The sequence below is a fragment of the Pleurodeles waltl genome, chromosome 3_1 (assembly GCF_031143425.1).
Source record: "Pleurodeles waltl isolate 20211129_DDA chromosome 3_1, aPleWal1.hap1.20221129, whole genome shotgun sequence".
Taxonomy (NCBI): domain Eukaryota; kingdom Metazoa; phylum Chordata; class Amphibia; order Caudata; family Salamandridae; genus Pleurodeles; species Pleurodeles waltl.
The window spans coordinates 286,036,204-286,048,885 of NC_090440.1; the positions used below are offsets into that span (position 1 = coordinate 286,036,204).

At 41.9% G+C, this 12,682-nt stretch overlaps 1 protein-coding gene across 4 annotated transcripts in view; it reads left to right on the plus strand.

The window, feature by feature from the left end:
* The window catches only part of ZNF280D (zinc finger protein 280D), a 453,315-nt gene extending 444,015 nt beyond the window's left edge, over positions 1 to 9,300 (plus strand). For 3 of the 4 annotated variants that reach the window (XM_069222418.1, XM_069222414.1, XM_069222416.1), the window contains one exon: positions 7,428 to 9,300. In XM_069222418.1, the coding sequence (XP_069078519.1) occupies positions 7,428 to 7,430 (3 nt within the window). In that variant the 3' untranslated portion in view covers positions 7,431 to 9,300. The remainder of the gene's footprint in view (positions 1 to 7,427) is intronic. The other variant, XM_069222417.1, reaches the window with a different exon arrangement.
* Positions 9,301 to 12,682: the final 3,382 nt, after the last annotated feature.

Genomic DNA, 12,682 nt, shown 5'->3' on the forward strand with positions numbered 1-12,682 from the left:
CTGATGCAGATAGGACCAGTTGATGCAGATTGGACCAATTGTTTGTAAATAACAGTCCGGTCCATACAGGTCTAGCTGCTTCCAAGCAATCCATCTCCAGATGGATAGTGTCTTGCGTCCTTTCATGCTGCTGTCGCGTAGGCTCTCATTATTCCAATGAGACTACTGGATTTTGAGCTGCAGAATCGCCCACGGTGTGGGAGGCTAAGGGGGTCATTTTGACCTCGGCGGTATTTTGCCAAGACCGGCGTGCTGAAGACCGCCACGGTGTATTATGACTGCTGGCAGCCCTCCGTCCTTTATCGGACGGAGAGCCGCCAGCAGCCATACTGGCGGGCGGCGGAGAAGTGGAGGTTGCTCCACCGCCACGTCAACAGAACGCCGCCCACCGAATCACGTCCTGTGATTCGGTGTGGCAGTGTTCTGTTGATGGTGTGGTGTGGTGGTGGCGGCGGAGCAGCCCCCATGGATCCCATCCCCTCCCGGAGGGTCAACGGACCAGGTAAGTTGATCGTCCGTTAGGGGAGGGGGGGGGTGTTGAGTGTTGTGTACGTGCATGGGGGTGTGCGTGTGAGTATGTAGAGGGGGTGTGAGTGCGTGTATGCATGCGGGGGTGTTGTGTGTTTGGAAATGAGTGCATGTATGTCTGTATGGATGTGTGCGTGTATGTCTGGATGTGGGTGTGTGCGTATGACTGTGTGTGTGGCTGTTAGCATGTATGTTGATGTGTGTGCGGGTATGTGTGTTGATGGTGCCTGCATGTGTGTCGGGTGTGTATGTGAAAGGTAATGTTGGGGGTCAGGGTGGGGAGGGAGGTCCTGCCACCTTTGGGGGTGGCAGGGGTGGTGGGGGGTGTAGGGGAAGGACTCGGGGTGGGGGAGACCCCTATCAGTGCCAGGGAAGGAATTCCCTGGCACTGATAGTGCTTACTGCCATGGATTTCATGGCGGTTTCAAACCCCATGAAATCCATGGAGGTCAGCCGGGTCATGATACCGCCGGCGGTATTGTGACGGCCGCCTGGCTGAAGACCCAAGTCTCCAGCCCAGCGGTTGTCTCCGCCCTGACGCTCGGAACGGAGAAGTGGCGGATGACCATGGCGGTAAACGCCAAGGTCATAATTCCAAAATTCTTACCGCCAGCCTGTTGGTGGTAAGACCACCGCCTCTCCACCGACCGCCAGGGTCGTAATGACCCCCTAAGTCTTACCCACTGCAGGTGACATCTGTCGCTCCAATCCGGGTTTTGCTCCGGCTAACTAGCAGTGCCTCACCTCTACCCAAGGGCAGGGATGACTGGGCAGCCTAACGCATGATGTAATTGGTTTCTCAGGGAAGCCGTGGTCACTCAGGTCTCATCCGTTTCTCTCAATTACATTAGTCTCATATATACAATGACAAATGGAGGCAGTATATGTTTCAATAATGATTTTAATGAAGCAACTGCATCCTAAATAGCAAAGCGTGAGCTGCAATACCCAGGACAACACAGCATGACAGTATTAACATTATGACAAGGAGAGTGAAGCAGAAGAATAACACTACCATATTGTCACTACAGTCAATAGACTAATTCATACCTAGGCTATGATAGAGCACAGCGTGTTAAACTCTAATTCTGCCCTTCAGGTTCCCCTGGGAAGCATCATCCCCCATACCTGAGCAAAGGCCTCAAGTCTGCAAAACAATTGTAGCGAAGCATTCGGCAGTCATTCGTGGTTCTCTGGCTGGAATCTCCCCCTAACGTGTAAGGGACAAGGAAGTGTTTTTATAATAAAACAGCTGATGTTCTAAGAAAATGTCCCTGCGTGAAGATATGTGTTTTCTACGAATGTTGGAGACTAAACTTATACCACGTTCATCTGCAACCAATCTTGCTGTAGCCTTGGAAGAAGCACAGAGTGAGCAAGAATGTCTTGTTTAAGAACAGACTGCTGGCCTGGGCAAAACAGTTAGATAAACAGAAAATAAAACAAGACCGTAAAAGTGGCTATTGTACCAATAATAAAATAAAGCTGAAAAAAATATATCTAGGTTAGAGTGCACAGCGGCATGGCATAGTGTGTTAAAATAACATGCATGGAGCTATAGCTACACAACACCCTCCCCTTGTGGGTTGAAGGTGTTTCAAAGCCTAGTTACATATAAAATTGCTACTAAAAAGCTCAACCTAAGACATATGTAAGTAAAAAAAATTAATGTCAATCATGACAAGTCGAAGGGACACAGAAGCATATGAAGGACAAATTTAAACGTGAACATGTGGCATAAAAAGACCGAATTTTAAGAGTCAGTTATTTTTTTAAATTTCCAATCGATTCTGGGACCATAAAGGACAGGAAATCTTCCACTTCGGCAGATGTTAGATTAACCTTCAGAAATGTCGCAATCTGCAGCAAACAGCCCATCCAACAGAGAGGCAGATCTCTTCTCTGTGAGGCTTAAATTTTTAAATGCGCTCCTCGATCAGGAGACCTGCAACAATGTCAGGAGGAACCGTGGGACCAGTTGTCAAGTAAATGGGAAGTCAACGTAACTCTAACACCACACATAGAACAGTCACTCAGTCGATGGTGTCTTCCACATAATCCGTTCAGGGAAATAAACTTTCATCAACACATCCCAACACAGATTAAAGTAACTGATGCCCCTCTATCAGGGTGGGTTGCTCACATGGATCTTTTTTTTTAAATTCAAGGCTGTTGGTCTCTGAAGGAACCTCCTATAATTGATGGTGGTGCAACTATTCCTGAAGGCTTTTCTACCATCCTTCGACAACCAGCCTCATTGTCCAGACTGACAATATAATAACCATGTATTATTTGAAAAAGCAGGGAGAAAAGAGACGCAGAATTTTCTCCCTGGAAGCTCGGACCATCTGAAAATGGCTAGTACCCAGAAAGCTCAGGATTACAGCTGTTCATCTGCCAGGCATAAAAATGGTCTTTGGCAAGACATCTTTTGCGATTGGGACTTTCCTCAAATAGACTTCTTTGCAAACCGAGAAAACAAGAAATGCCCAAAATTTGCCTTGTAAGGCACATTGGAGAATGCCCTTTGGAACAGCTGGTTAGGAACATTTCTCTACACATTCCTGTCTTCTATTGCCTAGAGTAATCATCAGGCTGATTTACTCGAAAGCCATAATGGTTCTTATTGCTCTGGAACGGCCCAGTCACTGTGAGTTCATTGATCTTCTGCACCTCTCAGGAAGACCACACAGCAGGCTGCCATGCAGACCTGACCTTCTACACAGGTGTGATGTCCAGATAATTAGAAGTTCAGAACACTTGACACTCACCTGCCAGGAAGAGGCATTGGTTTCATATCAACTTCATTTGGCCAACACAAAGCTGCAATTTTCTTCTGTTAAAGTCCACTTTGCAGCAGTCACAGCCTACAGAAAATACTGTTCACAAATTTAGTTTTTTTTTTTTTATTCCTGTAATTAGGGATTTTCTGGAGGGCATTAAGAAGTTTCTCTTCCTATTCGGAGACCTTCTCTTCCATCATAGTTAACTATTATCTTTTCACATCTCATGGACTTAGTTTGAGCCTATACATAAGGCTTCCTTGCAAGTTGTTTCATGAATAACTTCTGTCCTAGTTACTATTGCCTCTGCACGCTGAGTTAGTGAACTACAAGCTCTATGTTCCCACGTACCTTACACATTCTTTTGTAGTAATTGGGTAATAATGATAATTATACCCAAATTCCTCCCGAAAGTGATCTTGGATGCTCAAGGTCATTGGATTGCTACCTTACCTTCTTTTTCTCACAATCCTTCTTCTCCGGCAGAGATAAGTCTCCACACACTTAACATGAGAACAGTGTTAAAGTTTTATCTTGAAGACCAAAAGCCTTAAAGCTTAAACAGTTGTTTGTATATTGTGGTCCATTGTGGGCAGGGTTTACCACTTCTACACAACCTCTTTCTAGATGGATAGTCTCTTGCATCCTACTATGCTAACAAAAATCTAGCAGTTTTTACTTTGTAGACTAAAAGGCTATGAAGTCTGAGGTAAAACAGCTACTGCTCTATTACTGAGAAATACTTGTCAAGATCTGCAAGGCGGCAACAAGGACCATCTTTAAAACGCTCTATTGTCTTGATTCAGATTCTAGAGGGAATGACCCAAGTCGGTCAAATGTTTTAGAGAAATCTTTCCTTAGTTGTATTCTTTTTATTGTCTCCTTCACAGCTTAAAGCATGAGCTAGCCATTCTTTTCAGTGATTATGATTAGCAGTGGAGATTCCTTAGAAGAGGAGGAATGTTATAATGTATATTTTTTTTTACCTCCATTCCTAATTCTCCTTCAGAATTATCTCCATTCTCTTCCCCTCCCCCCAAAAAAGCTGGAGGAGAGCAAATATTGCTGTGTCAGAAAAAGAGAACTGCTACCTGGAGGGCATGAAGGGACACTGGAGATCTAGGTGCCCTACAGGGCACAGTCCTCCATTGTCACTCTTATACAGTTGCACAACAGCGGGGTAGCTCTTCTCCAGATCAGCGCTAACTGGCACAGAAAGAAAGAGATGACATCAGCTCACCGAGGTGGCACCTATATTGGTCACAGGGACGTCAACTCCGGCGTGGATGACACCGACGATTCACAGAACCGATCAACGCCACCTACCGGCACACAGAGGTACTACTCCTGAAAAATCTTCCATGTCCAGTCTGACAAATTCAGAGGTAATTAATCTGCGGCTAGATATTGTTTCTACCAGATAAGGTGTTACGGAAAGTAAGTTACTTGTTGTTTGTGTTGCAATCGAGGGTAGGCTGGCACAGATGTTCCCAGACAACACAACAGCCATGTGCAATTACAACATACATGGCGGGGAGAGGTTGTGCTCTGCTTCTCTGTACATGCCTGGAACAAAGAGCATGTTCCTAGTGGTCAACACTGGCCAGAATGGATGAACTCTGCTGTTGATGCCTAGTAGATCAACAATAGCATTTCCATCCGGAAGTGGTGGAAGGTTTCTTCCTAGACGGGGGAGATCCTTGGTGTAGATCTGTATGCATCTGCCAACTCAGTTGGAGTTTCCCAGACATCTCTCGCTCAAAGTTTTTTTTTTTTTTTTTTTTTTTTTAAATCTTGGGTGGAACTCTGTCCTCCTTGTATGCCTTTCTGCCAGTACCACTCCTGCCCTGGACTCTCAAGAAGATCAAGAACAGCCAGATCCAAATCATTATTGTGGCTCCGGATTGGGAATGGAGAGTCTGGAGATCCACCAAGATGCTATGCGTCTTCCACCGGAGCAAGTTTATGGCTTGGTGTACAGATAAGCATGTTGATAAACATGTTGACCCTCTATATGTACCCCTTTCGCAGGTCCTCTTGTTTATTCTTACCTTAGACCAGCCGGGGTCTGCTTTAGGTATGTGGAAAGGTAACCTTTCTGCCACTTTGGCATTTCTGTGGTTGTCAGATCAACCATCCCGTTTTAAGACCCATATTGTACATAGGTTCTTGAGAGGTCTCCAACACATGTTCCCACCAGTGCCTTTTATTGTGCCTTAGTTGAACCTCAACCTGGTTCTCACTTTCCTGGTGTATGCTCCCTTTGAGCCAGAACTGCCCAATCAGGCTTCTGACAATCAAAACCACCTTTCTTGTGGCGATAACATCTGCTTCGAGTATCAGTGAGCTACAGGCACACTCTCCACATTCCCTTCCTACCTTACCTTCTACCTTGACAAACTGGTTCTTCAAGCTAGAGCATCCTTCTTACTGAAAGTGCTTAGCCCTTTCCATGTAGGCCAGTCCATCACTGTCTACTTTTTTATGCTCTGCTTCATCCCTCTAAAGAGGAGAGATTCCCTCGACTGAACCCAAAAAGGGCTTTGTTCTACCTTGATCGCACTCCTGAGTTTCTGATGGACGATCAGCTCCTCATGTGATATATCAGAGCCAAGAAAGGGAAGGTGGTGCAGAAGCAAACCATGTCACGATGGATAATTCTGTGCACAAAAAGCACTTTCTCTGGGTGTATGCACACTCGCACTGCCAGAACCAAAGCTGTGACTTCTATTAGCTTGCTGAGTTCCTCTCTTGGATATCTTTCAGGCAGCAACATGGGCTTGTCTACACAGTTTACGAAGCAAAACTGCACCCAGCATTATAAAACTAAGGATTAATCCCTGTAAGGGCCCTAGATTTGCACACCATTGGTCAGTATTCTTCTTGGCTCTGCACATCTTGCGTGGAAAGTCGCAAAAAAAACTGACTTAAGCATGCTGGGGTGGTGCTTATACAGGCACCATGCACATCACTTCCAGAGACACCACGCAGAACCGAATGATGCCCCCCACTGTCATACAGGGATACTGCTCACCAAAAATTTCCCAATCCAGTCTGATGCCTGGTGAATATTCTAATTTAAGGAATTTACAGCTAGATGGTCTCTACCAGATAAGGTGTTACCTAAGAGGAAGTAATTTGTTCTGCAAAGCATCTGCCTGAGAAAGCCCAGGCCTCCAAAGATTCAACCCAATAAATCAAAGAAGTTCAGGTTATTACTCTAGATTTTCTAGAGCAGAGAAAGGAAAAGCAGTGAGAAGTCATGTTTTAATTAAATGCAGTTTGTATCCTTCTCACAGATGTCCCCTGACAGCATTAGAATTCAGTTTATGAAAGAAAAGGCAGCTGCTTTTACACTCTAAGCAAGCATCTTTATTTAATACTTCTGAGATGTAGTACTCTGATCTTCACTTAAAGCATTCCCCAAATAGAGCTTTCCAGACTTGGAAGTGTGAATTAAAATCTATTATGTACCAGTAAAGTTCCAAAATTTCTTGGTGGCTTAAAGCTTCACAAAGCTGTTTCCTGAAATATGCGGCACTGGACGTTATTCAAAGATACGGATTCTTTTCATGAAGTATGCTCTAGTTGTACCAGTAACTTTTTTTTTTTTTTTCTTTTTTTTTTTTTAAGGTATACTGTATTTTCTTGCAGATTTCTCATTGACCTACCAGTTTCTGAGCAAGCGAATAATGATTTGATAACTCCTTTTCTGGTTTTACTTTAAGGCTTTGTGCTCTAGAGTTTGGAAACTGGATGTGCCCAAAGTCAATGGTAAAGTAGTCCCTTTAGGAGACCAGCAATGCTTCTGAGGATTAGCCATAGCAGGTAGCATCATACCACCACTCCCTATGGTCTTTGGTATATTGATAAAAGTAAGTCCAGATGCAGTGTGACTACTGGGGAAATTCAAAGACACAAATGTGCCTTAAATTAGGTGCAACAACCAGAGAAAGCTTTACCAAATGGTAAGTGGCATGTTAAACTTCTACGTCTTTCAAAGAGTATTGATTGCATCATAGTTTTTCATTTGGACACTATGCTCACCAGTAGTAACATAATGTTCATTCAAATGTGTAATATTGTTTGACAAATTGTTGTTTATGTTTTTTGAAGTAAAAAAGAAAGTAACACATTACTGGAAAAGAGAAACAAAGGGAGTGATCCTGAAATTGCTAAAATCCTGCTTGAAACGAATAAAGGTAACAAATCACCATCACAAAATGAGAATGACACTATTGAAGAGCTCCAGAAAGCAAGCTCAAAGGAGCAGACCTCTGAGAAAATGCTGACCAATGATCATGCTGAAAAGTCTGATGCCCAAGTTGTTAAATCGCCAAAACACGTTTGTGATCAAAGTATTGTGAAGATGCCTCAGCATAAGGAGAATACTTTGACCGTTGAACAGATAAAAGAAAACAAGGAAGCTGAGTTCAGTGAAGAAGCAGAAGACAAAACAAATGCTACTTTTGAGCAGTTTTTGCAAAAGGAGAAACCTGAATCTGTCTGCTCTGATGTCAGCGATCAAGGCAGTATTCATTTGGAGCCCCTGACACCATCGGAAATGCTAGAATATGAAGCAACTGAGATTCTTCAGAAAGGTGGTGTTTCACCTTCCATAAAGAAAGCTGGACACTGTTCTGAGCAGCCAGATGACATTCCTTTAGAAAGTAGTCCTAGCAAAACAGAGACGACTTTAAGTCTGAAACAGGCCAGTAAGGCAAGCTGAAATATCAGATTTTTTTTATAATTGCTAAAAGATATAGTATTAACATATGTTGACCTTTCTCCCGAGTACCTTGTTTGATACTGCTGTAGTGGTAACAGACACAAAAGTGCAGAATTTTCCATGTAACAACATTTTCCATGTTACAACATTTCCACAAGTTCACCTTTTTATAGTTTGACGTTCTTGCAGAGAATAAAATAATACTTTTATTCAAGGAAGTATTTGATGGCAACTCCTTTCATGAACAATAGCATCAAATGATATAGTCTTCTTGGTGGTATTGGCAGAGATAAAAAGTAATTGAAGTTTATAAGTCGAACAATAGATTTTTCATTTATAAAATCTCTCTACTGTATTATTAGTATACCCTCGGTTAAGGTGGTGTTGACAATGCTTCAGATACCATCATAGGATCTAACTACACAGTCCTGCAGTTTGGAAAGGGTTGATTCATCATAACAAAAACATACTGTATTCTTTCATTAGTAAGGGACCATGCCCCATATATGGGGGCGGGTTGTTGGTATAAAACCACTTGACACAGCATACACCTACTTTGGAGTTAGTTGCATTCCTGTCTGTCAAAGCGCGTCAACTGTTTGAAAATCTGTGCACCTCTACACAGGTGTCATCCTACAAAGCTGTAAGCTTACCTTTAAACTTTCAGTGAAAGTGAAATTACAGTATAAATTTATACATATATGCAGACAGAAACATTTGTGAGTTTTGTTGGTTTTCAAGCTGTGCAGAAATGTCTGATATCCTATTCCTATACTGTACACTACAACGTCATGCTCAAAGTGCTGTAGATTTAGACTATTAGACAGTTAATGGTCCTTGTTAGTGGTAGACCCCATACACATGTCCCCTTAATTAAACCAAAGTATGGTTTTAATGTAGGTAATCTAAATCAATAAAACTGGAAACACACTGACAATTGCTATTTTAATGCATCTTCTTGCTAATTATTGCAAGAAATTTTAAGAATCGGTAGAATTGTGAACATGCTTTTTAGTTAAAGCTGGTTACATAGATAGACTTCGAGTGATTCTTTTGTTTTTACCATGTGGTTAGCAAATAGGAATGTGTTATGTAAATAAAAGTAGCTTGCCTTAAGAAAGAACAACAAACGTAATTGAAAACATTAAATCCTATAGACTGTGGATCGGACTCATAAGTTAATTAGATTTTGATGAATGTTAAATGTTTTAAAACTGCTGTAAGTAATTACTGCTTTTTGAGTAAATATTTGCAACAAAACTATAATCCCTGTGCTCTTTTTACATTACATATTCAGACTGTTTTTTAATATTTCCCTTATAAAGGCAAAAAAGCACTACTTTGTAGCTCTTAATTGTATGATAATGATTTTAGTAGTGTTAATGTATGATATACTGCAAATGTGCGAATGTTCTCCGCCAATAACATAGTCTTTAATATTGTAGTATGAACTGCTCCACATTATTTGTATAATATTGATCAAATGTGTGACCATGTTAAATAGCAAGCAGGTAAAATTCGCTTTGTTTACTCGTCCTACAGATGAGTCAGATATTGCTTCTTTTCCCTTTCAGGTACATATTTCAACCCAAATGGGACCCTTTTTATTATATTTCAAGTGTAAGTGAGCAGGATTAACATGATTTTTAATGTTGATCTTTCAGCAGAAAGAAACAGGCCATTTCTAAGTTTAGACTGCTAGAGCTATTTAATTCATGCAAAAGCACTGCTGTGCATTCAAGGCCCGCTTACTGTTGTCCTAAAGGAGTTCAAGAAACAGTGTTCCTATGGTCCAACTCTCTCATCCTTCAAATGCTCTTTCTGAATCAGATGTGGGTTATCGAATGGGGTATGGACCAATTTGCCCCAGTTAAAGTCTTGAAGTTGAAAAGAATTGCAAAACCCACAGTGTATCCAAATATAATATGCCAGACATAATCTTTCTACACAGAATGAATTTTCTGACCAGCCAATACATATTCTACAACAACAGATTTTTCTGATGGCTATCTATTAGGTACAAGTTGTCTCCTTCAATCGCTGATGTTGGAATACTAACATACCAGCTTATGGCAATACATCAATAAGCAAGTGGTGTGACTAATTTTAGTTAACCAGCACTGTTTCTCTCTGTCCTTTGGATGCATACCTAAAGGTGCTGATTCACATATAACATCTAAGACAATCATCAATCGACTTTCAACTTATTTGCGCATGACTTAACCACATTACCAACTGGAGACTTGATCACTAATAATGGGCTAGGGCTTTGTTTTCACATAGGGTGCCAACTTTAATCCTCCCCTCTCTGTTCACAACGCACTGGACACATTGGGTATATCTTGGTACCTTTCTGTTTCCCCATCACCCCAATGAATTTGCATGCCTTCTTTCAAATAGCTTTACCCTACAGTGATCTGGCTTTTATATACATACACCACAGCCTTGAAAAAGCCCCAGGCAGACCTGTCACAAGGGGCGAAACACGTGTCGGCTCTCTGCTGCAAATGTCTACGATCTTCTGTACAAAAGAGCATCAATAAACTACTCTGAACTGAACTTTTTGACTCTACATGCTAAATGTATATTCTACATTACTATACGCTACAACTCTGGCATATTTTATTTGGATGCACTGTGGGTTTCGCAATTCTTTTCAGCTGTTGTCCAAAAGGAGACTGGATGCAAGCAGAGTTAACTTCTACACATAAACTTAAACTTGGACAAAGGGGGACAACACAGTGGTACTACACACCAACATTCCTATTGAAAAGGAATTCTCAACTTGTGTGTATCCCAAGCTGTTAAAAATCTAGAAAACTAAACACAGGAGTGTAAACCTATACCTTCACTATATTCCAGCACCACTTTTACACTGCTCTGCCGTTAGTTATCTCCCATCACATAGGAGCTGATCAGGAGAGCACAAACCCCTACATTAAAATACTTATGGTGCCGATCCAGATAGATTGGTACATCAGTAGGACGTCTGTAATCAGAAGTTATTTAACCCCTTCGCTGCCAGGCCTTTTCCCCCTCCTGTGCCAGGCCTTTTTTTTTAGCCTATTTGGAATAGTTCTCGCTTAGCCCCTCATAACTTTTTGTCCACCTAAGCTACCCACGCCAAATTTGCGTCCTTTTTTTCCAACATCCTAGGGATTCTACAGGTACCCAGACTTTGTGGGTTCCTGTTGTGGAAGAGGACAGGAATCCGCCACAGATGTAAGTATTAAACATAGGTTTATTCATAGATGCGACCTAGCATCCAGCCACTCTGGAAAGGCAGCAGTAACGGTCTTCTCCAGAATGTTTGGACGCGTACATTCTTCAGCGTGACAAGAATCAAAACACAACAGTTCCCCTGAGGGAGGCAAAGAAATTAGCCAAAATACAGTAAAGATTTCATTAAAAGAAAAAGAAAAATGGGAAAAGGGGGCTGCAGAAGAAGGCTTTTGTTTTTTTCTCTGAAAATGGCATCAACAAAGGGTTTGCGGTGCTAAAATCACCAGCTTCCCAGCTTTCAGGAACAGGCAGACTTGAATCAGAAAACCCAATTTTTCAACACAATTGTGGCATTTACTGGAACATACCCCATTTTTACGATTTCTTGTTCTTTCAGCCTCCTTCCAATCAGTGACAGAAATGGGCGTGAAACCAATGCTGGATCACAGAAACCTAAACATTTCTGAAAAGTAGACAAAATTCTGAATTCAGCAAGGGGTAATTTGTGTAGATCCTACAAGGGTTTCCTACAGAAAATAACAACTGGAAAAAAAGAAAATATTGAAATTGAGGTGAAAAAAACAGCAATTTTTCTCTACGTTTTACTCTGTAACTTTTTCCTGTAATGTCAGATTTTTGAAAGCAATAAACAGTTACGTCTGCTGGACTCTTCTGGTTGCGGGATATGTATAGGGCTTGTAGGTTCATCAAGAACCCTAGGTACCCAGAGCCAATAAATGAGCTGCACCCTGCAGTGTTTTTTCATTCTATACCGGGTATACAGCAATTCATTTGCTGACATATGAAGAGTGAAAAATAGCTATCAAGAAAACCTTTGTATTTCCAAAATGGGCACAAGATAAGGTGTTGAGGAGCAGTGGTTATTTGCACATCTCTGAATTCCGGGGTGCCCATACTAGCATGTGAATTACTGGGCATTTCTCAAATAGACTTCTTTTTTACACACACTCTTATATTTAGAAGGAAAAATGTAGAGAAAGACAAGGAGCAATAACACTTGTTTTGCTATTCTATATTCCCCCAAGTCTCCCGATAAAATAGGTACCTCACTTGTGTGGGTAGTCCTAGTGCCTGCGACAGGAAATACCCCAAAACACAACGTGGACACATCCCATTTTTTGACAGAAAACAGAGCTGTAGGTTTTGGCCTCTAGCTCAGCCGGCACCTACGGAAACCTACCAAACCTGTGCATTTTTTTGAAAACTAGAGACCATGGGGAATCCAAGATGGGGGTGACTTGTGGGGCTCTGACCAGGTTCTGTTACCCAGAATCCTTTGCATACCTCAAAATGTAGCTCCAAAAACAAGTTTTCCTCACATTTCGGCGACAGAAAGTTCTGGAATCTGAGAGGAGCCACAAGTTTCCTTCCACCCAGCGTTCCCCCAAGTCTCCAGATA